This window comes from Rutilus rutilus (assembly GCF_951802725.1).
Source record: "Rutilus rutilus genome assembly, chromosome: 5".
NCBI classification, from domain to species: domain Eukaryota; kingdom Metazoa; phylum Chordata; class Actinopteri; order Cypriniformes; family Leuciscidae; genus Rutilus; species Rutilus rutilus.
The window spans coordinates 37,501,560-37,528,947 of NC_140213.1; the positions used below are offsets into that span (position 1 = coordinate 37,501,560).

Sequence of the window (27,388 nt, forward strand, 5' to 3'; positions counted from 1 at the left end):
CAGTTTTTTTGTTCATAACTTTTTTAAGTCAGTTAAGTTACATAAAAAAAATGTAGATTGGTCTAATTTGATACCTAAAAGTAAGACTGATTACCCCTAACTAACTGCTAGTTGTTGTTACTAGTTCTTAAGACACAGTCTTACCATAATGGCTATGCAACTGGCCCCAGGACTAAACCAATAACCAAAAAATAGTTTTATGGCCAAGACCAATCGTTTTGTTTATAATCAAATCAAACTTTCGAAAATGAATTACAATTTAACTGAATATTTAGGAGACCATTCTATAGGTCTATCTGTAGCCTATGTGGTTAATAACGGAAAAATACTGACAACGAAGTCCTGACGAATACAAATCAAGTTCCTGTGTGACGTCAAGCAGTCAGTCAGGAGGAGGCTCGCGCATAGCATTTCTAACCCACAGTGAGCTGCAATCGTGCCTGACCGGTTACCGTCCCAATACTCCCAACACATCTGTTTTTATTTTCATCTTTTTTCTCTCTTTTAGAAGAACGAAACCAAAATCCAAACTGAGGTTGCCTTAGTAAAGGTAGGTTCTTTTGTATAAAACGTAAGATAAAATGGCTGCTCGTGTGAGAGCGTGAATGCAGAAAATGGCGTCGTTATAGAACAAACACCTGAGAGCGTTTCTGTATGTATTACTGTTCGTATAAAATTTTAAAATACGTGTCAGTCGTTAGACATATTAATATATATGTCTCATTTTGGCTTCTCTCCGTGTCCTAAATCTTGAAAATGCCACGTGACCTAAGATAGCACGCAAGCTAGCCATTACGCCAAATAAATGTTGATATATATGTTTACGTTTTGTTGTTAACGTGAGTGATTCGGTCATATTTAATGCTTTCAAAATAATGAAAACTAAAAGGCGTTCTTTTCATGTTTTCTGTTTTTCTTTGTTGCCTTTGTTACTGTGTTATCAAGCAAAATGTCTCGCCTATTTTGCTATGAAAGGTGGAAAACCATTTTGTTTCCAACCAAATATTCGTAACGTTACTATAAAATGTTGTCTAACAAACCTCAATCTCTGATGTAGGCCTTTTCGTTTTAAGGAAGAGGAAACCAGTAAATGTTTGTGATGTTACAAAATGTGTTTGTAATACGCAATAATTCCTTAACCTGTTAGTTGTGTTTTCTCATGTTTCCTTGACTTTCTTTCTCTCTCATACAGTTCGGATTTCCCCACCCCGCCCTTTGATTATAATTTTTTTGAAGATTCTTCGTTGTCAAGCCGCCAAAGTGGAGAGTGTGATTGCAGAAGGGGGTGCTTCTCGTTTCAGGTGAGCTCAAACATCAAGCACTGGCCAGGATTTGGCTACCAGTCTTTCTTAACATCTATAGAAGAAACATAGCTTAGCTATTGCCTAAAAATATAGACACTTGTTGCCCTAAATATGTTTAAATAATTTTTTGTTCAGGAAAATGCTTCATTTTGAAGCACCCTATTTAAATGGGATTTCCCAATGTTGAATCTTTTCAGGTCAAAATGATATGTATAGGTCTACTCTCAGATTAAACACCCATGAACATTGTTTAATGACTGGCATTTCTCTCTATCGCACACTGGTTCAGTTGCGTTTTAGACCCGAGCATCTGCATTGACGCCGCACCAATCGCCTTGAGCAAGTGGACAGTTCAGTCGATTTAACTTAACTCATGACAGAGGGGTAAAGAATTTGCCTGAATTTTTAAAAGGATGTTTGAATTGAAGATTGAAATAATTGATCAAGATGGGAGAGTCACTCAGATATTGGGGTTCTTACCACGTTAAAGATAAAAAGTCATAAGGTGTATTAACTGGTCCACTAGTTCCTTTGTCTTCTGCTTTGCTATTTAAAATGGTTTCCACACCACAACAAATTGGATAACTGTAAGCCAGTTAAGTATTGGTTTGTGGTGGTTGTTGTGTGAAAAGCATTTTTAAGTCGTTTAATCTAATATTGCTTTTGTTCTAGTGCTTCTTCGGGCGGAGGAGGAGGTAGGGGTGCAGCTCAGCACTATCCCAAGACTGTCGGCAACAGGTATGCCATGCTAAAGTCAAGAACGTTCCAGCTTTGTAACATGCTTTAGAGACTCTAATTGCTTTGTTTGTCTTTAGCGAGTACCTGGGGAAAACCCCAGGGCTTAGCGTTCAGAGATGGGTTCCTTCACGAAGCACTAGACGAGATGTCAACTCCTCCAATGTCAACTCCTCCAATGAAAAAGAACATCACGATGGGATATTTAGGAAAGTGAGAGGGTAAGTGTCCTTAAGGAGTGTGAATATTAAGTTAAATTTAGTTCACATTTATTTGTATAGAGCTTTTCACAATACTCATCGTTTTCAAAGCAGCTTAACAGAAAGTGCATGGGTGATCAATGATCTGTTATTAGAGGTGATTGTGTCCAAGTTATGCATTTCAGAAATGTACTTATACAAATTGTGCAGTTAGCTAATAATGTATTAATTTAAGGCAGAAAAAAAATAGCTAATTGAAGTAATGAAACATGTTAACAAATGATTAGTGTATATAGAAAATGTAGCATTGGTGCATGTTGATTCAGAATAGTCAATTCAGCAGTGATGAGCTTAAAGAAGCCTCTGTTTTTGAGCTCTTTTGTTCGTTGTGCTCTTGGCCTTGTGAGCATGTTTTTGTGGTTGTGTCAGCTGATGCTCTCAAGCTCAGATAAGCACGAATTTTTACATGTGGTAAACTGTGGTCTTTGTTTTAACTGGTACAAGATGTTTATTATTTGCTGTTGCTTTTCTCTTTTTAGCATACTTAATAAGCTGACCCCTGAAAAGTTTGACAAGCTATGCCTTGAGCTTCTCAATGTGGGTGTAGACTCTAAACTTGTCCTCAAAGGAATCATCTTGCTGGTAAGCTGGTATTATAATTTAAAATGGCCTATTTTAATATATTTTAACTGATGGTAATTATTCTTGTGATAGCAAAGCTGAATTTTTAGCATCATTACTCTAGTCTTCAGTGCCAAATGATTCTTTATAAATCATTCTAATACAATGCTTTTTTTTTTTTGCTTTTTTTTTAAAATGTAAACAGATGTTTCTTAATATTTTTGTGGAAACATGACTTAAGGATTTCTTTAAGTTCAAAACAACAGCAGAATAAAGTTTAATTTCTTTCAACAAAAAAATCTTACTGACCTCAAACTTTTTAATGGTAGTGTTGGTTATGGGTTTTGCTCATGTAATCGATTGATTCATTGTGGTGTTAGTTATTATAATTAGTGGTCGACCGATATTGGTTTTTTGATGGCCGATATCTTAGAGAGCAGGGTGGCTGATTTAAAGCCGATATTTTTATGTATATTTATTTTAATCAATATTTAATAAATTATAAAACAAAATTTTAAAATAAACATGCTTTTAAACTTTAGATGGCAACTTCTTAAATTTGCAATCCTATTACAGTATTTTTCACAAAGTAATTGTTTAGAAATATGTGAATAAAAAGAATGTAAACACAGTAACAGGGCACTCAGTAATCTGGTAATTTCGTGCTGGTAAAAGTCCCGCTTCCAACACATCGGCCAATCAGAAACTTATCGGCCGTTGCCGATATTTAAAAAATGCCAAATATCGGCCGATATATCGGTCGACCACTAATTATAATACAAATATTTAGACTATCATACAACCCTGCTTGGATATTAGTTCTAAGCCTGATTACCTTGCCACTCCAAAAAAAAAAAAAAACAGTTCTCAGGAATGTTTTAATACTGAATCTTACCTTTTAAAGAGCAACAGAGCTTCATATGTGTTTGAAACTCAAAAACCATCTTGACTAAGTGATTATACACAATGAAATAAATAATAACTAGAAATAAAACTATAAATATAGCTAAACATACCATACAATACTGAAATACCTGTGGTGGCTACATATTAATTCTGTTGTTTCCCGTAGATCGTAGACAAAGCCCTAGAAGAGCCCAAATACAGCTCACTCTATGCTCAGCTATGTCTGCGTTTGGCAGAGGATGCACCAAACTTTGATGGCCCAACACCTGAAATCCAGTCATCACAAAAGCAGAGCACAGTGAGTTCCTAAATGCCATTTATAAATTGAATGCCATATCTGTTTCTTAAGGGTTTGTTGAATCTGAAATAGCTGTTAATTTCCAAACAAATGATTGGTTACCAAGCTAATTGCCCCTTTAGTTTTATTTTCTCATTGTGTACCATACTAATTTTCATAATTGTATTTCCCTGCAGACTTTCAGAAGACTTCTAATTTCCAAGCTTCAAGATGAATTTGAGAACCGCGCCAAAAATGTTGACAGTGAGTCACTTCTCCCCTGCCAAACCCCCCCCACACACACACTTTTGTTTTGTTTTATTGCAAGGCATTATGCTCTGTGGCAGGTTTCTAATATTTTAATGTCTCTGCATTAAGTCTACGACAAACAAGACAACCCTCTCACCTCTGAAGAGGAGGAGCAGCGTGCCATTGCCAAGATCAAGATGCTTGGCAATATCAAATTCATCGGAGAACTTGGAAAACTTGACCTCATCCATGAATCTATCCTTCATAAGTGCATCAAAACAGTATGTATCCTACTCAATTTTACTCAACATATCCCACGCATCATTTAGTTCCACTCCATTTTCTTCTTTGGTTAATGGTGAGTCAGTGATTTTGATGAGTCATTATCTACACTTTCTGTAGCTTTTGGAGAAAAAGAAGAGGGTCCAGCTCAAGGACATGGGAGAGGATCTGGAGTGTCTCTGTCAGATAATGAGGACTGTGGGGCCCAGACTCGACCATGAAAAAGCCAAGGTACCATCTGGCCCAAGAACATTTAAGGGTCACTATTCTTATTCACCATTGGAAAAGGATTAACTGATGAATGGAAACACCAATGTCATGTAACAAGATCATTAAAAATAGTAAAAACTTGAAAGACAAGTAGAAGTGCAAGTTTAAAATACACAATTATATCAGTTAAATGTATTGAAGAAATGTGATTTTAATGCTCATATGTAGGTATTAAGGGTTGATTTTAAGGTGTTTGTCATTGTAAGGGATGAGTTTCAACGAGCGATATCATGATTTTTGATCGTGGATGATTAATGTCTATACAATTTGCTTTTGAAGAAGTATCGTGCGTTCTATCAGTTGCAGTTCTGGCGCCTCCGTCTCAACATACTGTGCAACGCGACGTTTATTATTATGTTATCCTGTACGTATACTCAACACAAGAAGATATTTTGAATAAAGTCGCTAACCAGAAAGTTGCTTGTCCCCATTGACTTCCATAGCAGGAAAAAAAGATTAGCTGTAATGCTCAGTCACTTGCAAAATAGTAAAACCAACATGAAAAAGAATTGTGATAAAATCGTGAATCGTGATTTTCCTGAAAATAATCGTGATATGATATTTTTGCCATATGGCCCACCCCTAGTTTCAACCATAAAACAATTGTCACAGGCTTCTGTTCTTTCTAAAATGGACTGCTTAATTTCACCTTGTTCCTAACATTTTTCTGTTTTCTTGAAATTGGCCTTATATTTGAAAGCCAAACCATGACTGATTGGAATAATGGCATTGTGACTTTTTAGACTTAGGCTCAATCCCAATTCTATTTTATACCCCTTCGCCTACCCCTTACCCTTGCCCCTTGAAACAGAGTGGCAAGGCGTAGGGGTGAAAATATTCCCCTAAGAAATGGGACACCACTACTACACCGTTACACGTCATTATACGTCGTCGCTAGCGCCTACGTCACAGGAGATGCACCAATGTTTATCACAAACTTCCAAGATGCCGTCGTCAGCTGTAGTCATCTCAATTGCGTGGGTTACAGCTATATTTTTGCATTTTTCTTCTGAAGTTCGCAGAAAACAACAGAGATGACGATATCTTCGCGTTCACACCAAACGCGAATAGAGCGTCTGGCACGAGTGATATCAATGTTAAGACGCGTTTACGCGCGCTTGGAGGTCTTTCGGCGCGAATGAGGCGTTTAGCGCGACGCGGTGGACTCGAATTCGCCTCATTCGCGCGTCCAGTTCGCTTCAAACTTTTGCTTTTTATGTGCGTCAATTTCGATCTGGATGCGTGAATGGATTCAAAATGTTCAAGCGCCCAACTAGACGTGAATTTGACGTGCTATTCGCGTTGGTGTGAACGCACAGTAAGTATTTTGGGACTTCAGGAAACGTTGCTCGTTGTCAGCGCGAAAACGAATGAGCCTCCGGGTTTCCTCAGGTGTCCCTGTTTGATAAAGAACATACAAGACTGGTTGATCATGTTGCAAAAAGCACGAAACTGTGTAAGCACTGTTCGTTTATATCGTGTTCACATATAACCACAAGAAAACAATGCGATGTTGCCTCTGTAGCCAGTGTATGCAGGTACATTTCTCATACCCCTTTGTTTGAAGTGTGGTCCCGAAAAATCTTCGTTTCAAGGGCTATCTGGCCCTTCCCCCTACCCCCCTACCAAAAGAGAATCGAGACAACCCTACCCCTTCACGGGAACGCGCAAAACGGAGGGATAGGGCCAAGGGGTGAATTGGGATTGAGCCTTAGACTGAGATTTTATTTTTTCATAAAGCAGTTTTAAGAGGATGACAGCCATTGAGTAGCATGATTGTAATTTGTGGGATTACTCCATTTATTGTTGCCTTTTCCACAGTCTTTAATGGATCAGTACTTTGGCCGTATGCTATCCTTAATGAACAACAAGGATTTGCCTGCAAGGATTCGTTTCCTACTGCAGGACACTGTGGAGCTGAGAGAGAACAATTGGGTTCCTCGCAAAGCTTTCATCGACAACGGACCAAAGACGATTAACCAGATTCGTCAAGATGCAGTGAAGGTGAGTCAGTCGTGGTTTTTCTTTCATATTTTACAAAATACTGTCAAATATTATTTTTAGGCTAAGGATTGCATTGACTGCTATTATAAACTGATGTTTTTATATATTATATATACTGAAGTTTATATAGTGTTGGTTATTAGAAGTTTTTATGTTTCCTTTTGTGAAGGATTTGGGTGTTTTTATTCCACCCATGAACCAGGGAATGAGAATGGACTTCTTCCTAGAAGGCCCCTTCATGCCGAACAGGATGAAACTGGATAGAGAAACTCTCGGGGGATTGGCCGATATGTTTGGTCAGATTCCAGGTGAGTTAAGAACCTGTGAATTGTATTGATCAACTCTCTCTTGATAAATGTGCCATGTCTTCATATTAACTGTATTTATATGTGCAGGTATTGGCATAGGAACTGGTCCAGGTGTGATCCAGGACAGATTTTCCCCCACCCTAGGACGTCATCGTACAAATCCTCTTTTCAATGGCCACAGTGGGCATATGACCTCCCAACCACAGTCACAGTTTGACTTGGGTATGAAGCCTTTCATCAAGTCTAACCAGGTAAGCATAAACATTTTTTTTTCAGCAATAATTTGCCTTTTTCAAAGCAGTTTATGAGATTGCTATGAGATTGTTTATGAGAACTGTATATCCTTAGGGACAGAATCAACATTTTCACAATCAAAACCAGAACCATTCGAACCAGCAGCAAGCTCAATCTAAAGACATGCCTCCACGCTTCAAGAAGGGGCAGCTCAATGCAGATGAGGTAAACCGGAGACACTAAATACTGAGTAAAACCAAACTTCTTGCACCCTGTGATTATAAAAAGACGCGTTATTCTGAGGGACTCAACTGGATGGCAGTTTTCTTTCTTTCTTTGTCTGTTCTGTTTCTTCCTTTTCTTTATCTCCTCCTTTTGCTTCTCTCCTATCCCTCATTCTTGAACTCCTACCCAGTCCGCTGACTGCGATTATGAGATATGAGGGTGTGAATTGGTACAATGGCCTTAAACATTTTAATCTTTGTAATTAAACCTAACAATGTTTGTTTTTCCATGATCCATTCTTACAGATCAGCCTTAGACCTGCTCAGTCCTTCCTTTTGAATAAAAACCAAGTGCCAAAACTGCAGCCCCAGATTCCCACCATGATTCCTCCCAGTGCTCAGCCTCCACGGACACAGACTCCACCACTTGGACAGGTATAAATCTCTCTAAGCTTTGCTGAACTCTCTTTTTTACAACTAATTACATATGGGAGCAATTCATTGCTATTATAGGGTTTTAATCTTTCTTATCTTGCCAGTGTTTTGCTCATCTTTCATGTGTTCTTTTTAGCCTCCTCAACTTGGTCTGAAATCCAACCCGCCTCTGATCCAGGAGAAACCTCAGAAGACTACTAAGAAACCAGCACCTACTAAGGAAGAACTGCTGAAAATGACTGTGGGTATCTTTGTTTGTTGTACTGTTACGTTCAAAGCATTTATCACAGATTGTTGGAGATTTTCTAATGGTTCACTGATTTTGTTTACAACAGGAGAACATTGTGACGGAGTATCTGAACAGCAAGAACATGGAGGATGCTGTCATTGGTGTGAGAGAGATGAAAGCTCCCAAACATTTTCTGCCAGAGATGTTAAGTAAGATCATCCTCTGTTCTCTGGAGAGAACTGATGAAGACCGAGAACAAGCTAGCACTCTTATCAATACACTGCGTACTGAGGGCTTCATCACTGGGGAAAACTTCATGTGTGTAAGTTATCTTGCTTTTTTTCTTAAGCAATCAAAAGGTTTGCATTTAGCCTTTCACTGCTAATTCCAATAATTGTACTTTATCATCAGGCTCTGCTGAATGTCTTGGATCAGTGCCCTAAGATTGAGGTGGACATTCCTCTGGTAAAGTCATACCTAGCCCAGTTTGCAGCACGAGCCGTCATCGCTGAGCTGGTCAGTGTGGCAGAACTGGCTCATCCACTGGAGAATGGCAACCACTTTCCTCTTTTCCTGCTCTGCCTGCAGCAAGCTTCCAAGCTCAAGGACCGCGAGTGGCTCACAGATCTCTTTCAGCAGAGCAAGGTCAACATGCAGAAGATGCTTCCTGGTAAGTCTCCTCCTACACTTATAGGTTTTTATTATACAACTCTGGAATACTTGACTCTGATTGGTCAGTCACTGCATTTGATTTGATAAAAAAAAAAAGTAAAGTAAAGCAGTGAAAATTGTTTTTGGGTTTTTGCTATAAGTCCTCTCTAAAAGATTTTTTTATTTATTTGTTAGATATTTTTATATTAAATAGGATTGATTTAGTGGATTTTTGTTTCTCAGAAATCGACCAGAATAAGGACCGTATGCTGGAGGTTCTTGAGGGGAAAGGTCTGAGTTTCCTCTTCCCCTTGCTAAAACTGGAGAAGGAACTGCTGAAACAAATCAAGGCAGACCCCTCCCCTCAGACCATCTACAAGTGGATCAAAGACAATATTTCTCTCAAACTCCACACAGACAAGGGCTTCGTCAACATACTTATGACCAGGTACAGCCCACTATCTTCACATCTACAAATGCAGATATATGCAACTCAGATTTTGTTATGAATGTTGTAGTTTACAAGCCTTGCTGTTTTTCCATTTAACAGCTTCCTGCAGTACTTCTTTGCTGAGCTTGGTGTGACTGAAGGTGACGAGCAACTTTCCTCGCCTACTAAAGAGCAGCTGGACCAGGAGAAGCAACTATTACTCGCCTTCAAGCCAGTCATGCAGAAGTTCCTCCACGATCACACTGACCTGCAGGTCAGTGCCCTGTACGCCCTGCAGGTGCACTGCAATTCCAACGCTTTCCCAAAAGGTACTGAAACTACTGCGATTTGTAAGATTCTGTCCCTGTTGAGATCAATAAAACATGACTTTCTTATTTGAGGAATGAGGCTCTTGTTTGACCTTTTTTGTTTATTTATTATTGCAATATAGGTATGTTGCTTCGCTACTTTGTCCACTTTTATGACCTGGAGATCATTGAGGAGGAAGCTTTCATTGCATGGAAAGAAGACGTTTCCCAAGAATTTCCTGGAAAAGGAAAAGCCTTATTCCAGGTGTTTATTTAACTACTGCAAACACAAATATCTCTCGCTCTCTCTCGCTCATTCGTGTGTACAAGCATGTACATTTACAAATCTTTTTCTTTTCAGGTGAACCAGTGGCTGACTTGGCTTGAGACGGCTGAGGAAGAGGAGTCAGAGGAGGAAGCCGACTGAGGAGGGACTAATTCTCATAGTACATATTAATTTCCTGCTACATGACTTGCTGTCTTCTCTTTGGTTCCCACACTCTTTGCAGTAGCTCACACTCAGACAGCTTTATTACACTGCTGCTAGGCTCATGAATTAAACGAAAGGCATAGTAATACCAATGTCATAATGTCTTGGTTTGCTTGTATCCTAACCAATGTCTGGCTTGTTGTGTTGTTTTTTTTTTTTTTTTAGATGATAGATCAACCACTGCTTTTTCAGTCGAAAAAGTGTTAGTCAATTTTTCCTTACATGTTCTGCCTGGTTTAATCTGTTTTTGTTTCACAAGACACAGGACAGAAAACCTTTTGATGTCTCTGCGAAAGTTAAGCAGTCACTATATAGAACCAATGATTTGTTTGCAGTCTGTCTGGGGGGATTGGTTAACATTAATCATGAGATGCTAGTTGAAAGGCCTTCATAGGTTACGCTGTAGACACTTTTGGTGTTATTCTGGGTCGGTTGCAATATCCTTCAACCCTCTTGCATGATTTAAACATCTAAAACTGTAATCACTGTAACTTGTTAGCAGTTTCCACTTCTACCTCCTGAATAAGCGTTATTTAGAACAGGCTTCTGATATGTCTAAAGTTTTAGTCTTGAATTAAGATCCAGAACAACTGCATAGTCATTAAGTTTTGCACAACACACTACCTAATATTTCAGCTTGCAGTAGTTTAAGTATTTTTCATTGAAGATTCCGATATCAAGCTACTAGTGTCAACTTAATGCCTCTGCTGCCCCAGCCTTACTTAATGTTGTCTGCAGTGTGGTCTGACAAGGTAACCGAGATGTGTTCTCTGTCTGATGGCTGTAGTAATGTTGCCCTTCAGGCCCCAATGATCTGCTGCAAATTATTCCAATCGTAACCCTCAAACTGGTGGATTATTTTAACCTGCCTTTTAATTGATCATTAAACGTAAATGAAAACCCTTAATGCCCATTAAAGGGGAAAGGCTTTTGCCCTTGTCAATAAGGGGTTCTCAAACAACCTTTTATTGACAGGTGTTTAATTGTATTTGACAGTTAATCTTGTTGTACTTACATTTGCCAGCATGTTAACTGATCCAATTGTCAAATGAAATGGCTTATGATCATGTCATTATAAGGCTGTTTAGTGCTGGATTCACCACTATTGCTGAATTTACAATAAAGGAAAAACTTGATCAGCTCAAGTGTTTTAAGTGCAATTATTCCTCATCAGTGGGGATCCAGAAATATTCCACTTTCCTGTTTCTCCTCGAAAATCCAGAATCGTGGGAGTCTGCCATTGGTGACAGCTCACTGAAGTGGGATGGGCCAGTGTCTCTTCCAACTCGAGGTGCTGCCACCCTGTACATTGTTCTGCTGAAGGGATAAGACAAATTAAGTCAAGACAAATTTTTTTTTTTTTTTGTCTCAATTTAGCATTGGTAAAAATAAAACTTAAAAAAAGACCTACCTCCCTGACCTCCTCTCTGAATCCTCACTGTTGAGGTCAGGTGTGGAGATATACACAGGGTCTCCTTCCTGTTGGGGGCATATTGGTGAATGCTATCATTTAATAAAATAAAAAACCCACAAATGTTTATTACTATTTTATTAATAATGTGCTGAAAAGAAAAACTACCGTGAAGTTCCTTGGTGTGCCGTCTTGATTTTTTAGGATCTTAACCCTCTGGTCGCTTTCAGTCATACACAGGAAGTAGCTCTTAATATTAGCTTGACACTGAAGTGAGACGTGAATATGTGTTATTAGTGCCATCAAAGAACATTCTAAAGAATAATTTGATGAGTAAGACAAGTAAAAAAAATATATAAAATAAGATGCAAGTAAAATTCTGTTTACTTGTATATGATAAACATGAAAGGAACTGGATTGACCCTACAATCAGGAGGACTTACGGCTTTGGTCTGCCTCAGGGACTTCAGCTCTTCCTGGGCTCTGATGACTTCTGCCAGGGCCTGGTGTTTCTCTCTCCAGCTGAGACACTCCCTGGTGCGATCCTGCCTCTCCTGCTCAACTAAATGTCTTTCCTGCTCCGCTTCCTGCAGGGCTTTATTGGCCCTCTCACTCTGCTCTTCAGCAACCAAAGCTCTGCGTCTGGAGTTCACCTCCCTACAGGAGACAGACAGCATCATGAGCCATTCCTATTTAGCTTTTATTGCATTATAATGGCCTTTTGCTTAAATTACAAAAAGATAAATGGCACTGCTGAATGCTCTTGAGCTTACTTTTCCATTATCTTCACATTCTCCTCAGTCAGTTCTTTCAGTTTGTGTCGTAAAGTGTTCCTCTCGTCTTCCAGTATTCTGTTCTCCTCCAGGAAAGTCTGTTTTTCTCCTGACATTCTGTCTAGTTTAAGCTTGGTCTCAAAGTAATTCTTTTCAGCCTGTGCTAAAAGTAGCTGGACATCTTTGTGCTATGGATGACAGTATGCAAATTAGTTTGATTTCAGTAGAGCCATAGAGATATTTTGCATCCTGTGTATATTTTCATGATATTGCATGTGTACCTCTTTCTTCAGCAGCTGTAGTTCTACGCCCAGCCGTGTTTTGTCAGCTAGTGTAAGATCTTTTTCTTGCCTGCTCTCTAGTGCTCGGGTCTCTGCCAGTGCCCTGCTCTTGTCCGCCTCTGCTCGAGCTCTATCAGCATCCTCAGCTGCCCTGGACAACAGTGTCGCCCTCTGCTGGCTGAGATAGAGCTTCTGTTTCAGCTTATTATAACAAAGGAAAGAAAACTTTTATTATTATTTTTGTTACAAGGTTATTACTTGTTCTTCTATATTTCAAGATGTTTTAATGTGCACACCTCTTTAACTTGGGCCTGGAGTTCCTGGTTGAGATTCCGCAGGTTTCTCATGGTGAGCTCACTCTCAGTTCTCATCATGATCCTTTCCATGTGAATTTCGTTAGACAGATACTTGTTCTCCTTTTTCAGGTCCTCACATTCCTGAACACAGATACAGCGACAATGAGGGTCACCGCATCCAAGACACAAAGTATTGATGGAGAATGTTTCAAATACTTAGTATCTTTTTAACTCTTATTATAACTAATTTAACAACTTTTGCTGCTTAAAATATCTGTGGACACTACATACAAACAACACAGACACAAACACACACACACATATACACATCTTTACTTTTTTAAGTGAATTTTTAAGTTGTTTACTCTGTATTAAAGGAAAATGTGTGTGTATTATTATAATAATTATGTATATATAATCAGAATATATATATATATATATATATAATATTAAGTAATTGTAATTATATGTGTATATATACAGTATATAATTAATTGTACTGAAAAACATTATATTGTCTTCAACATAACTTGAACATGATAATACAAGTACATTTTACTGGCATTGAAGATGACTTAATTACAAGCTAATTTTCACATGTACGTCATTCACAATGTTCTGAAACATGAGGCAGAATAAGTGAAAAAGTCAATCCTCAAATACAGAATTCTATTGATTCAGTATAAATACACCCTAATGTTCAGAATGTGCCCTCTGGATGTTGCTCTATCATGTCAGCACTTACCTTCCTCTTCCTCACTAGTTCTCCCTGCAGGTGGTTGATCTGCAGGAAGGATCCGCTGGCGCTCAGAGCACTGACGGGTCGGACTGCACGTACAGGTCTTCGAGGAGGGTGTGTGGGTTTTGAAACTCCTTTAATCTCCTCAATGCTTTCGAATCGTCCCCCCATGTTGTTGCTGCTGTGAGAAAGGGACTTAAAAATCCCGCTGTCTGAAGCATAGGTCTTCATTGAAGTCAGATTCTGGAGCTGTCCATGAGAGGTGGCCCTTAGGGTCATCGTTCTGACTGGACACTGAAACCAGTTTCAAACTTCAACTTTTGAGCAGGTTTTTTGTTTTGTTTTGCTCTTGTCGACCCAGAGTTCCCGTAGAAGTGCATGCAATGGGAACTAAGGAGACTCACCAACATGCAGCCTAGTTCAATTATTTATAAGGAAATGTTATACCACCACAGAGGGAGCAGAAACTCTATGCTACCACAAGGATTGTAACACAGCTCTCCTCATCCTTAACTAATTGCACCATAGTGCCTCTCAACATCCTGAAATAAGCTGGTTAGGGTTCACAGCATATTGGTAATGATGCCAGGACTGAAGACTGACTATATATATATATATTTTTTTTTCTGATGCGAATGTGAGTGGTGTTTAGCAGACAAATTTCGCTACCAAGATGCTATGGTGTCTGGGTGGTTCCTCAAAAGTGTCTATAATTTTCTGATCATTACAAATGGCTCACCCTACATAAGTCTCTTGGCAATTTCCCATTTTATTGTCCACCAAAGCAAAAATCTTGAGCCTGGTCACTTGGAAAAATAGTAGCACTCCATAAAATAAACCACACAATTTGAGTTATCATTCATGTTTGAACTACAATCAGTGCTGGACACATTGCTTGCCAAAGTTCAAGGTTATTTACAAGCACCACTATTTAATACACTGCATTATTACAGTCTCTGAAATACTTGATTCTGATTGGTCAATCGCATATATCTAATATTGTTTTTAAAATTAGATTATTTTTAGTTAATTAAAAAAAAACTTTTTTTTAAGTATAAAATCAAATCAATATTTTATGTCCATGTTTTTATTTATTTTGCGATTAGGCTCATTATCACACCTTCAGGGTGATCATTGTTAAATTACAAGCAACTTATATATATGGATATATAGCATACAAATGACTGAATTAACTAATTGTTATTCAGAATGGTTCTGCATTATGGCCCTACTATAATAGTCTACCTCAATAACACCAGATCCTTTACAAGGAGTGCTGGAGAAAGTTACTTTTAAAAGTAATGCGTTATATTTCATTACTCCCTAAAAAAGTAATAATTCTGTTACTTTTAATGGAAAGTAGTATTACTGTACTTTTGTTTTACTATTTCTCACCTAAGCTGGGCTTGCTTCTTTGTTTTTTAATAAGAAGAAAGTTCTATTTTTGGCACATGTAAAGGGCCTTTCACATCAAAAGTTAAACGAATAAGCCCCAGACTGAACGAAATGCAAAATCTTACCTGTACAGTAGAGGGCGCTTTACCTGATCACCTGAGGTCAGCAGCAAAGACATTAGTTAATAAAGTGAGATTAAATACATTTATACAGTGAAATATAGTGCTATTTTATTTTATATATAGTATAATTATTGTAGGGTTTTGCATTTCACTGTTTTTATTCATTTTGAGGATACTTAATCTGCAGCTTTTGTGAGATTGTGAGCAAGTGAGATGGGTAAATGCATGCTCGCAATAGTGTAGAACTAATAACCATCATGTTTACACAACGCACACAACACCTCAGCATTTACTCCCGATTTCTCTAAACATGGGGACAGGAGAGGTGTCAGTCAATAAATGGTGGACAAAAGTACCTTGCGTTACTTATTTGAAAAATGAACTCAGATATTTGTAAGTTGAAAAGTATGCGTTACTTTGTTACTTGAAAAAAAGTAATCTGATTACGTAATCCACGTTACTTGGAATTTGTTACCCCCAACACTGTTTACAAGTATTGATTCCCTTTACTTTACAGACTAGGCATGGAAACTCAACCCCCTCTATTATTCAAGCAGAGTGAAGCAGCACAAGTTCCACTGGCCTAGTTAGCTTTGTTTGTGATTTTGCTATAAACATTAAATGCCTAACAACAATGCCATTTCCAACAAAAACTGATTTTCTCGTAACATTTTGTGACTACAAACTAGTGATATAAAAGGAGCAGAGAACACAAACCTCTTCAAATGTCAGAAGAGTAATATTGAAAGTCCCAGTCAAAACCTTTTGTCATGGTTTATTTCCTGTGCTCTCTGCACAGTCAGGGAAATATGTTTTTATGGTCTAAGTCAGGAATTTAGAGATGAGATAATAAATTATGTGAATCAGCAAAATGGCAGGATGCTTTTAATAACTTCCTGTCATTTTGTACATCTCTCCTGTGGGTTCATAGGAGAAGATTTGTATCTGATAGGTCTTCGCTATAGACTAACATAGCCTGTAATTCACTGTTCTCAGTCCCGCAATAGCACTTGGCTGGTTGCTTTGAAAGTGACTTGGTAATGATCCTTTCTGTTTATTTAGCCTTCAAAATCACAGACAACACTGGATAGGATGCTCTGAAGAAGGAAGCAGGCCTACCTCGGATGTCACTCATGCTACACATTAGGCTTATACATTTTTCACTTGGATATTTGGATTAAAAAAGGACATCAACAATGAATTTAAACAGATTTTTATAAAAAAATGTCAATATAATATTTATAATAAAGCTTTAAAAACATCAAATAAATATGTCATTTAGGTAGTTTAGGTAGTACTTTTATAAAGGTATGCCTATAGGTGCCTGAGAGTGGACTTTCTATAAGTGCCCGATATAGCTGCCTGGAAGTTGGATATTTTTCCAACTTGTCCAGAATGTCTATATGTGCATGATGTATTGAATGTGTTTAAAGATATTTAACATAACGGGTGCACAACCACAGGAAGCAAAGGGTTTTCAGTTGTCCTCTGACCCAGCTTTAAATGCCCTCTTTGGGAAGGTCATCTTACAGATCATCCTCAACCTCCTGTTTTCTATTTTTACGGGTCCCTTTTCTGCACCATCAACAGACTGAGTGTGTTCAAGCTTTTGGGCAGTTTTGGTGGCATGTTCTGCAGTCATGGCAAGAGTCTGGTTAGCATTTTGTCTACTGTTTTTCTTATTTACAAGCACAGCCTGTCTAGACGTGAGTCAAATCCTAGGTAGGTTTCTCTCTTTCTTTTTCTGTTGATTTAAATGCACTGTTTTGCTTTTGATTGTGAATTTGTACTTTTGCATTTTAATGTTGGTTCTTTTTTAGTCCCTACAAATGATGGAATTTCTGGAGTGTTGTTAGTCCAAAGCAAAACCAACACGTACAGTTTTAATGCCACCACAGCCAGTGAGGCATGTGAGGCTATTAAAATGAGAATTGCAAACCTAGATGAAGTGAAGACAGCTAACCAAAATGGCTTACAGACATGCAGGTAAAGCACTTAAATAGTAATTTAATAGTTAATTAAAATATTACTGTAGATATATGATATTGAGGTTTTTTTTTAGGAAATATGATTCCTATTTCTAAATAACATTTTAAAAATGGATGCTTTGTATATTTTAAAGTGCAATACCAGATAATATTCATTGAAGTAAAATATGAGCCTGCTTTATCACATATTATGTGTGTTGTCACATGCTGTCTAATTAATTATACAGTAGTGGCCAAAAGTGACTAAGAAAATTGACATCTTCAAAAATTTGTGAAATATATATATATATATTTTAACAATATTGCATGTTGTCAATTATTTTATTTGTGATAACGCAAAAAAAAAAAAAAACAAGAGAGAAAAAAATAGTAATAACTGATTATGTTCAGTATATGCTTTTTTCTGAGAGCTGTTTGTTTTCTATGCATTTATATTCTATTCATTTTTTTTATTTTTGCATAATAAAACAAAACCTGTAGCTGATTGCCAAATTATTTTGTCAGATAAATATCTTAACCTTAACCAAGTTTAATGTTTTTTTCCTTCTTTTATATTTAAAATATTTACAAATAAAATAAAAAGTACAACTAAAGTATCTAAAGTCCTCCTATTTTGTAGTATTTTGCCAGTACTAGAAGTCATTTTTGAACTCTATAGTTTATGTTTCTTCTAAGAGTGCAATATCATTCTTTCACACAGGTATGGTTGGATTGAAGAGCGAATTGCAGTTATTCCTCGAATTGAGAGAAATGAAAAATGTGGTCGAAACAGTTCAGGCGTTTCTGTTTGGAGAGCTGACATCAGCAAAAAGTTTGATGTTTATTGTTTTAAACCAGCGGGTATGTGTAATATGTTTTTGAAAATGCTTTCATCATAATAATCAGTGTCTTGAAATAGGGAACAATGATGTTTAATGTGATTTGAAAGAAAATTATATAATATGTCTGGACTTTGGATTTTGTTAAAAACATATGATGATAATAAATCAGTAAATAAATCTGATAACATAGTTTTTCAGTAAAATGTTACCCTGGACCACAAAACCAGTCACATGGGTACATTTTTTTAAATTGAGATGTATACATCACCCGAAAGCTGAATAAATAAGCTTTCCATTGATGTATGGTTTGTTAGAATAGGACAATGTTTGGCCGAGATACAACTATTGAAAATCTGGAATCTGAGGGTGCAAAAAAATCAAAACATTGAGAAAATCACCTTTAAAGTTGTCCATTTATGTTCGCGATTGTGCTGCATTCACTCACAAAAAGAAATGTTTTATATATTTAAGGTAAGAAATGTACAAAATATCTTCATGGAACATGTTCTTTACTTAATATCCTAATGATTTTTGGCATAAAAGAAAAATCGATAATTTTGACACAAACAATGTATATTGCTATTGCTACTTGTGACTAGTTTTGTGATCCAGGGTCCCAAATGTGCAACATAATCAGAATATGTCTCTCTCAATGCACCTCAGGTCCTAATGGATCATTTGAAACAACATCAAGCAGGCCTCAACCTACAACAGGAGGAAGAACACCATCAAACAAGCATTATTCAACTGAAACAACCCATCCATCATCCATTAAGTCAACCTCTTCTCCTGCCTACACATCCACCCCATCCATTTCCTTTGCTTTCAACACTTCCTCCACAACATTTATAACACTTAGTCTTTCTGACATCAGTGACAGTTCCCAGGCATCAACAAGCCCTCTGTCTCTTTCAGAACTTCCAGAATCTTCCAGAACCTCACCCAAGTTTTCAACTTCATCCCCCTCGACTTCCTCTTATTCATCCAGTCATTTTCTTTTTCAGCATACTTTAACTTCCACAGGTCAGCCTGCACTGTCCCAGACCACTGCACCACACGGAGCATCCAGAGGTTGGGTTTTAAAAGTTATACAACTTTTGAATCACTTTACACATTCATTTGATCACACTCTTTGTCGTTTTTATACTTTAGCAACTCCCAAAACAATTGTCATCATTTCTCTTGTGCTACTGCTCTTGTTGGTAGCGGCAGGTGCAGCTTGGTACCTCAAAATGTACGTTTTTACTTTTAATTACTATTATGAGAGAGACATGCATAGGCGATGCATTACTTACTTACTTACTGGTCTATTCTCCATGCTTTTTTCAGCAAAAGAGGGCAACGGTTTCCATCTTGGATCAGAATGAGGCCAGAACAGATTACTGGAACGGAGATGTGGAAACGAATAAGTGAGAGGCATTGGATGCCAGAACAGACCAACAACAATAGGAAATTTAACAACATCATCCTTCAAATGGAACAAGACCCAAACTCTCCCTAAGAAAACACTGTAGCCTACTTTGTATTAAAAAAAAAAAAAAAAAAAAAAAGTCCTGTCACTGTAACTGCATGTAAAAGAGAAACATGCACATTATTCTGCATTTCATACACAGCATTTTCATTTTTGGGGTGAAAAACCAATGATTTCTTTTAAATAATTAAATATTAAGAACTGATGTAAATACTAGTTTGTTCTTGATCGTTTTTTATCACATTTGACCATTAACTAACTTAATAGGCTAAATGAGAATAATGTGTAGCCTACTCTTTAATTTCCTTAGTTGTACTTGCTAGTTTATCTGCTTCAAGGTTCGATGTTGTTGTGTTTTTTTACAATCGAGTCTGGTCGTTACGTCATCAATTCGCGTCAAAGGTTTCCTTGCTATCATCCAGCTTGTCATATCTCGAATATTTGCTTGGATAAAACAAATGTCAACAGGTTTGTACACATTTATTTGCATATCGATGCGTTCTTGTATATTTGTAGCTAATACTAACTTTTGGTGTATTTGCTTTAAGAGATTTATGTATTGTTTTGGCTAGGCAAGCTAACACTAGTAACGTTAGCCAGATGACTGTTTTTGTAGTAATATTCGATATACAAACATCATCGGTATTTAAGCCGCCTTTTTCACATAACGAATTAAACCTATATTGGTCACTTGTCTACTTAGTTATTTTAAAAGAGAGTTCGTTTTTGTTTCGTTTTGTTTTTTGGTAACGTTACATCAAATTGGGCAGATAAGAAATTTCGAAAGCATTGTTGCACATTTGTTATGAATGAATGTTTCAGGGATTATTTCAGAGTCTGCTAAATGTACCGCTGATCTGAAATGAGTCGCTGCCTAATAAGCATAAACTTAATTTTCATAAATATTTTAGGTTTAACTATTTAGTGGGTGGGATCCAAATGCCTGTGAGCACTAATGAAAATGCTTCCTTTTTCTCTTCTGCATTACATTAAATATCTACATCATCACACATTAATTTCCCTCAAATCCTCAAATGTGATTTAAAGGTTTGAACAAGTTTTCAGTGTTGTCTCAGACTTCAGGACCCCACAGTGCATGAATAAAGGAATGTGTATATTTTAGTTGCTATGACTAGCCACCAGTTCTTTTAACAATTTTAATCACATTTTAGTGAAGTTTCACTACACCTAAATATCTATTCGGTGTGACAAAATAAATAAATTTGTAAAAGTTCAGATATTTTAGTGTTTTCTATGAATTTAAATGAGGCAATAAAATTGCATGTGTAAGAAAATACTGTTTAAAGTACAGCATGCCATACTATAGGGCAACATGTCATGTCAGCATCCTCTCTTGTCTAGGGCCACACCAGCAGTGAATGAGGTCTAGAGTTGTTACAGAGCAGACCTCCATCTGGAGCCAGGATGGGCCAGCATCTTTCTGGCCAGGCAATGACCAGACTGCCTGAAAAACTGATCAAACATGTGGGGCTAGTGCGAGACAGTGGCTACCTCAACTATGACGAGTTCTTGGGTCGTGTGGCGGAGCTCAATGATGTGTAAGTGAGGCTTTTAGGATAAATCAACTTAGTGACACAATAATCTGATGGAGTTTGATAAGAATATGGCATCCCATAAAAAACATAATATAATTATAATATGGAAACCAAAAACTATTATAATTAATTTAAATAATGATAATAATAATATATTTTTTAATTATAGTGGCATAAGGATGTGGCCATAATATTGTTATAATATTGAAAATGTTATTAAAACATTAAAAGTATGTAAAACAAAATTATATTAATATTATAATAATAATAGGCACATTTTTTTATTATAGTGACACAATAATCTGCTGGAGTTTGATAAGAATGTGGCGTCCCATATAAACCATAATATTATTATAATATTGAAAATAATGTTAAATAATATGTAAAACAATAATTATAGTAAATGTAAATAATGATAATAATAGTTACTTTTTAATTATAGTTGCAATAATTTGCTAGAGTTTGATAAGAATGTGGCGTCCCATAAAAAACATAATATTATTATAATATTAAATAATATATAAAACAATAAAAATTATATTAAATAAATAATTTAAATTATTATTATTTGTTTATTTGAAAGAAAAATAACGGATAAAAATAACAATACAAATATATAATCTAGATCTATTTTTTGAATTTGTATATAGTGATATAAGAATGACGTCACTATATGTCCTTCTTAATTATAACTTTAAAACTTATTTAGAAAATATACACATTATCCTGTTTGACAGATGTGGAATGACTTAATTTTCTTCCACAGAACTGCTAAACTAGCCTCTGGCCAAAAGAAACACCTTTTGTTTGAAGTGCAGCCTGGATCTGATTCAACTGCTTTATGGAAGGTTGCTGTGAGAATAGTGTGCACCAAGGTGAGATCAATGTACAGACCCATACATTTATCAGTGGAATGTATTAATATGATTACGATGAAGTCAAGCTATAAACATTAGTCATTTGCTCTGTGTGGTTGATGTTTATCTAGGGTGGGATGGCAATTGTTGCTGTTCTCTCTGTGTCCCTGTAGATTAACAAGGAGAATGGAATGGTGGAGGCCTCCCGTATTATGAACCTGTACCAGTTTATCCAGCTCTACAAAGACATCACCAGTCAAGCAGCTGAAGTCTGGAGTTTAGAGGTGGCAGCAGAAGGATCCTCAGGACCGCTGTCATCAGAAGACACCTGCCAGGCCAGCATGTGGATGGGCAGGTACTGTTTGCCAAATCTGCACCTGATGTAATGATGTATAGTGGATGACTCATTGTCTCACCCAACAAAATATGCTATTTGTGCTCTTTAACAGGGTTAAACAGTTGACTGATGAGGAAGAATGCTGTATCTGCATGGATGGGAAAGCAGACCTTATTCTGCCCTGCGCACATAGCTTCTGTCAGAAGTGTATTGACAAGTGGTAAGAATCATCTGTGATTCATTATCATGACTGATCAATCGATTAGTTCACCAAAATAAGGAATTACTAACCCCCGTATTGTTCCAAACCTTTATGTCCGTGGAACAAAAAAGGAGAAAATCTGATTCTGAATTCTGGTCAGGGATTGGGGCTTTCAAGCTCCAAATGAATAATTTAGACCGCCTTTGTGAATTGGATCCAGGGTATCAGCAAAGTTTTAGTAATCAAAACTTAATTAAACACGCTGGGGTAAACATTCGATGAGGAATTAATACTGCTGATCAGCAAAACGTGTAAAATACTCAATACATTTTTTATTCAATGTATACTGTACATATGTATTGAACATGGTTGGGGGTGGTGGGGGGGATCGATCACATGCCTGATATTGGTTTATGTACATATTGGTTCATGTAATACTAATATATCAATCCATACCAATTAGAGGTCGATTGATATTGGAGCACGGATATATAATTTATAATAGATACTGCAATATTCCATAAAAAAAAAAAAAAAGTTGTCTTCTTTTTTTTTTTTCATGGTGACTTCAAGTACTGTTCTTAGTCTTTCCTTCCTGTGACAGAGCAGCCTAGAGAGAAGCTACACATTTTTAATTAAATGACAGATACAGTTTATTATTTAACCAAAATGCCAATAATTACCAGAAAAAAAAGATTTTATGCATAATGTGGGACTTTTAATTAAAACCAATCCTGAAATTTGGACTCTAATTTTGAAATGTCTTTGCTTTACTACTTCCAGCTGCTTACTAAAAAGATGAAGCAGATCAAATATGCACTCTCACAACTATAATGCATCATAAATCATCAACAGTATCACCTGGCATAAATGTGCGGTTTTTATTGTTTGCAAACTGCTTTAAAACTGCACCAGAGCGTGCAACAGTGCCACGTTTTGACCCCACCTTTTGAAGTTCATCATCACATTAAAGTCGGTATGAAATCAGGAATGGACCATTTTCACGGACGATGACATGTTTCCTAAGTTATCATCGTAAATCTAGTTTTTCCCATTTTCATGTTAAAGGGTTAGTTCACCCAAAAATGAAAATTCTGTCAGTAATTACTCACCCTCATGTTGTTCCAACGCCGTAAGACCTTCGTTCATCTTCGGAACACAAATTAAGATATTTTTGATGTAATCTGAGCGCTGGCTCACTCCTCCATAGACTTCTAGGTGACCGAAACTTGCTGGCCCAGAAAATGTATTAAAGAGATCGTTAATATAGTCCAAGTGACTCCAGTGGCTCAATCTTAAGTATATCAAGTGACGAGAATACTTTTTGTGCGCAAAAACAAACAAAAATAACGACTTTATTCCACTATTCATTTCCTTCTATCTGGGCCTCGAGTTAGTTCACGTAGTGTTTTTGAGCAGCGCGTCTGTGTTGTTCCTCACTCGCATCACACACATGACCAGCGTAGGCCAATAGTGAGCCTACGTGGTGACGTGTAACACAGACGCGCTGCGCAAAAACACTACGTGAACCAACTCGAGGCCCAGATAGAAGGAAATGAATAGTGGAATAAAGTCGTTATTTTTGTTGTTTTTGCGCACAAAAAGTATTCTAGTCACTTGGACTATATTAACAATCTCTTTAATAACTTTTCTGGGCCAGCAAGTTTCGGTCACCTAGAAGCCTATGGAGGAGTGAGCCAGCTCTCAGATTTCATCAAAAATATCTTAATTTGTGTTCCGAAGATGAACGAAGGTCTTACGGGGTTGGAACAACATGAGGGTGAGTAATTACTGACAGAATTTTCATTTTTGGGTGAACTAACACTTTAATTGTTTTTTATTGTGATTCCTGTTTTTGACTTTTAACAACCTTGAATTTGATCAAACTGAATTTAAGACTTTTTATAGCCCGGTTCATCAAGGACTATATACTACAAAAATAATCAATTTAATCAGCCATGACAAACCCTGTGCTTTTGTGTGTCTGTGCCTCAACATAGGAGCGGTCAGAGCCGAAACTGCCCCGTCTGCCGAATTCAGGTGACTGCCGCTAATGAATCATGGGTCATGTCAGATGCTCCCACGGAGGAAGATATAGCTGGGTACATTCTCAATCTTGCAGATGAAGCCGGGCACCCACACAGACCTTAAAATGAAGCACTGTGCCACCGTCAAACTCACTGTCTCCCCATAACAGATGACCTTCTTTAAATACTTATTTTATAGGGTGACTGGGTATTTGTTGCACTATATAGTGTCATTCACTGGAGGCAATAACTGCTGATTATTTGACTTTTTGTTTTGGTCATATTTTTACACCTAGTCAATTGGCAGACTGTGGATGCATGTTGGTAAATTCTAGACAACATGTAGCTGTAAAACATAATTCCCTCATTGCACTTGCCGTTTTATCTTGTTTGTGAAGTAATTGCACTTAATCACGTTTGTTCCGTAAAGGCCTTGTAATACCTGAAAAAGCATCACAGAATCAGCATGTTCAACAGTTTAATAGTATTGTTGGCACTATAATTCAGTCAAACATGATTTAGTAATGTTGATGTGCATTTATAATCTAAGGTTTAACAATAATTAGAGTGATCCATTTGACATGAACTCTTTATCTGTGTAAGTTGGACCAAATGTTAATTATTGGGCATGACTCTGTTATATTACATTCATTATGAAAAATAATTGGATCGTTCAAATGGATTTACATTTGAGAATGAACTAATTTGCTTGTTTTCTTCTGAAGCTTAATAGGTTGCAAATGAAACCTTTATTTCATAGGGCATCACTGACACTTTCAGTGGAGGTTGGTTACTTTTTAATTTAATTTTTCAGTTTGAAATCCTAGACTTTTCATCTCGCACTTTTGTGTGTATGAGAGAGACTGTGAATTTGTGGGTTTAGGGAAGTCACTTGTATTATATAAGATATGATAATGTATAGTTCAAACTTTCTACATCTATTTACAGTATATACATATACATTTGTGTGGCAGTTTATGATGATTTAATCCAGTTTATCAAGATCTTCTAATCTAGTTTTAAAAAGGTTAACTTCTGCAATATTCTCACAGATTTATAGAGATTGGACTGAATGTTAATAGTTTTATCAGAGAAAATAACATTATTGGCTGCTTCCTAGTGTTGTTTTGAAGGAGATTTATTTTTACTTATGGACTAAATTGGGATGTTTGATGTTCTCAGTTCTGTCATCTTGTGTAAATCTTGAACAATAAAGTAAATTGAATATTTTTTTCCAGTTAGTTTGTTTGAAGACTGTAACAGTTCCTAGTACTTCCACTGGGCAGCAGTGTCGAGCAAATAAAGAATAATATTTCTAATTACCTGGAATATGAACTATCCACAATCTCATTATGAATTGATTCAGCAAGGCTTTTTTTGACACCACTTTATTTACTTTACTTTGAGTGCAGTATTCAGATATTAGTGAAGGTATGTAGCATTCCGGTGGCTTTTCAGAGGCCAAGCACCCATACATTATACAACTTCCTTACAACAGTTTAACCATCATTGGTGGTGTACAAAATGTGCAAGTTCAAAAACACAAGTCTATTTTGTGCCACAAAAAAAAAAAACCCGCCCCAGAATCTCAGGTTGCAAACAAACTAGTTTATCAAGGCAAATTTGACTTTTACAAAAACATTTATCTGAAAAAAAGAATACATTGTTCAAGTCAGAAACCCGAAAACTCCCTTGTTAAGAAAACAAGGATACGATGAAATCAGTGCTCGCCGGCGCCGCTGAATGTTTAGTCTCCAGTGCCAATTCCAGGATCCAGAGATGACTCCAGGAGACCTTATTGACTGTGCCAAGTATGTAGGCAACTTTAATCTCAATGTTTGGAGGGAAGTCAGACGATCTATCAGTTACAGTGAGTCAATCCATGTAACAATTCAAACACTAGTTAATGCGCAAAATACAACCTTTCATTTCAATCCATGTAATTTCTGTTTCTTTCTCTCTCTCTCTCTCTCTCTCGGTCGATAGGTCTCGTGGTTCTGGACCCTAACACAACCAACTTTGACCTCATAGTATTTGCTGATCTGATGAGTGTGTGGCATCAATACGAGATAAATTATGAAGAGATTCCCAATAACCTGGAGAGATTTGATCATTGTCCCTGTGTGCTGGACACACACGGGACGTTGACGTGGAGGACAACATCCTGGATGGTAGGTTTCGCCACACAGTCTGTCCAAAGAAAAGGAACCAACAGCTTGCCCAATGGAGTCTGGTGTGTCGGACATGAAGGGGAAAATCTTAGTGTCACCGATCCTCTGGAGTCGCACGTCCCACTACTTGGATTTGAGAAACCTGCGATAGTGAGGGTGAAACTGGACATGAGTGCAGGACAGCTGTCATTCTCAGATCGCCTCTGTGAGACTGTCTATCACACACAATTTCACTGAGATGGTCTTTCCATTCTTCCACAGAGGGCCATTTCCCTCTCACAGGTCAAACCTGAAGAGATCTGAAGAGAAGAACGTTGGCTGTCAGATAAAGTGTTCTTGATTTCCTTATTTTACATTGTTGCGTGTTACTGTTATTGATATGGTCTCTTTAGTTTGTAATTACTTTGAGGAATGTTCAAGGATAATGTGGATTAAGTGTTAATGTTACTGGTATAGTCTAAAACAATTCCTGCAATCTCAATTGTATGTTGAGAACAAACATACGAGCTTGCAAGTGGAAAATCCAGAAATGCTCAGACTGTATTAGTGACTTTCATAAGGTCAACAGCATAAGATTAAAAAATAACGTTCTACAGCTTCTTGATTGTAACTCTTGATTAATGACAAATTAATTCAAACTGAACAAAAACATGTTTTTGGCAGGGTTACAAATACACATTTTTATTAAACACTAGACTAGGAAGACTTATTATTATTGATTACACAATAATAGCAAATGTTAGCCAATTTAATCAACTCCTCAATAAGCTAAGAAGGAAGTAAA

The 27,388-nt window shown here is 37.0% G+C and overlaps 4 protein-coding genes across 6 annotated transcripts; 3 read left to right on the forward strand and 1 right to left on the reverse strand.

Moving 5' to 3' along the window:
* The first annotated feature begins 339 nt into the window (after positions 1-339).
* eif4g2b (eukaryotic translation initiation factor 4, gamma 2b) lies at positions 340-11,298 on the forward strand. 2 transcript variants are annotated; one of them, XM_084408701.1, is made up of 21 exons: positions 340-550; positions 1,193-1,301; positions 1,977-2,042; positions 2,120-2,260; positions 2,779-2,881; positions 3,933-4,064; positions 4,241-4,307; positions 4,422-4,573; positions 4,695-4,805; positions 6,666-6,848; positions 7,018-7,156; positions 7,244-7,407; positions 7,505-7,615; positions 7,921-8,049; positions 8,186-8,290; positions 8,385-8,600; positions 8,690-8,948; positions 9,173-9,377; positions 9,480-9,688; positions 9,811-9,932; positions 10,029-11,298. In XM_084408701.1, the coding sequence occupies exons 8-21, from the start codon at positions 4,490-4,492 to the stop codon at positions 10,092-10,094; spliced, it is 2,103 nt and encodes a 700-aa protein (XP_084264827.1). In that variant the 5' UTR covers positions 340-550; positions 1,193-1,301; positions 1,977-2,042; positions 2,120-2,260; positions 2,779-2,881; positions 3,933-4,064; positions 4,241-4,307; positions 4,422-4,489; the 3' UTR covers positions 10,095-11,298. The 2 variants fall into 2 exon arrangements, with proteins under 2 accessions (XP_084264827.1, XP_084264828.1); XM_084408702.1 differs by having other exon boundaries at positions 381-550; positions 7,051-7,156.
* LOC311290295 (uncharacterized protein) lies at positions 10,302-19,370 on the reverse strand. 2 transcript variants are annotated; one of them, XM_084408703.1, is made up of 9 exons: positions 19,287-19,370; positions 13,664-13,951; positions 12,919-13,059; positions 12,623-12,823; positions 12,342-12,529; positions 12,012-12,225; positions 11,737-11,835; positions 11,569-11,636; positions 10,302-11,474 (listed from the first exon to the last, which is right to left on the reverse strand). In XM_084408703.1, the coding sequence occupies exons 1-9, from the start codon at positions 19,299-19,301 to the stop codon at positions 11,318-11,320; spliced, it is 1,371 nt and encodes a 456-aa protein (XP_084264829.1). In that variant the 5' UTR covers positions 19,302-19,370; the 3' UTR covers positions 10,302-11,317. The 2 variants fall into 2 exon arrangements, with proteins under 2 accessions (XP_084264829.1, XP_084264830.1); XM_084408704.1 differs by having other exon boundaries at positions 13,664-13,835; positions 19,283-19,365.
* Positions 16,737-19,665, forward strand: lyve1b (lymphatic vessel endothelial hyaluronic receptor 1b). Its single transcript, XM_084408707.1, has 6 exons — positions 16,737-16,896; positions 16,995-17,160; positions 17,863-18,002; positions 18,647-19,054; positions 19,136-19,217; positions 19,313-19,665. Exons 1-6 carry the CDS (start codon positions 16,815-16,817, stop codon positions 19,482-19,484), a joined length of 1,050 nt encoding a protein of 349 aa, XP_084264833.1. The 5' UTR covers positions 16,737-16,814; the 3' UTR covers positions 19,485-19,665.
* Positions 19,666-19,798: 133 nt separating this feature from the next.
* On the forward strand, positions 19,799-25,670 carry rnf141 (ring finger protein 141). Its single transcript, XM_084408708.1, has 6 exons — positions 19,799-19,922; positions 20,817-21,013; positions 21,777-21,885; positions 22,041-22,222; positions 22,317-22,424; positions 24,407-25,670. Exons 2-6 carry the CDS (start codon positions 20,880-20,882, stop codon positions 24,555-24,557), a joined length of 684 nt encoding a protein of 227 aa, XP_084264834.1. The 5' UTR covers positions 19,799-19,922; positions 20,817-20,879; the 3' UTR covers positions 24,558-25,670.
* The last annotated feature ends 1,718 nt before the right edge of the window (positions 25,671-27,388 follow it).

What these genes read in the sequence shown, in the direction of transcription:
- lyve1b (XM_084408707.1), top strand. Translation starts at nt 16,815, where the DNA reads ATGGCAAGAGTCTGGTTAGCATTTTGTCTACTGTTTTTCTTATTTACA. An exon ending in TTATTGTTTTAAACCAGCGG is followed by an intron (nt 18,003 to 18,646) that starts GTATGTGTAATA and finishes AATGCACCTCAG; the next exon opens with GTCCTAATGGATCATTTGAA. An exon ending in GCAGCTTGGTACCTCAAAAT is followed by an intron (nt 19,218 to 19,312) that starts GTACGTTTTTAC and finishes TGCTTTTTTCAG; the next exon opens with CAAAAGAGGGCAACGGTTTC.
- LOC311290295 (XM_084408703.1), bottom strand. An exon ending in AACTAGTGAGGAAGAGGAAG is followed by an intron (nt 13,060 to 13,663) that starts GTAAGTGCTGAC and finishes ATCTGTGTTCAG; the next exon opens with GAATGTGAGGACCTGAAAAA. An exon ending in TACAGCTGCTGAAGAAAGAG is followed by an intron (nt 12,530 to 12,622) that starts GTACACATGCAA and finishes TGTCATCCATAG; the next exon opens with CACAAAGATGTCCAGCTACT.
- eif4g2b (XM_084408701.1), top strand. Translation starts at nt 4,490, where the DNA reads ATGCTTGGCAATATCAAATTCATCGGAGAACTTGGAAAACTTGACCTC. An exon ending in CTGGGGAAAACTTCATGTGT is followed by an intron (nt 8,601 to 8,689) that starts GTAAGTTATCTT and finishes CTTTATCATCAG; the next exon opens with GCTCTGCTGAATGTCTTGGA. An exon ending in GTCAACATACTTATGACCAG is followed by an intron (nt 9,378 to 9,479) that starts GTACAGCCCACT and finishes TCCATTTAACAG; the next exon opens with CTTCCTGCAGTACTTCTTTG.
- rnf141 (XM_084408708.1), top strand. Translation starts at nt 20,880, where the DNA reads ATGGGCCAGCATCTTTCTGGCCAGGCAATGACCAGACTGCCTGAAAAA. An exon ending in GTGGCGGAGCTCAATGATGT is followed by an intron (nt 21,014 to 21,776) that starts GTAAGTGAGGCT and finishes TTTCTTCCACAG; the next exon opens with AACTGCTAAACTAGCCTCTG. An exon ending in TGAGAATAGTGTGCACCAAG is followed by an intron (nt 21,886 to 22,040) that starts GTGAGATCAATG and finishes GTGTCCCTGTAG; the next exon opens with ATTAACAAGGAGAATGGAAT.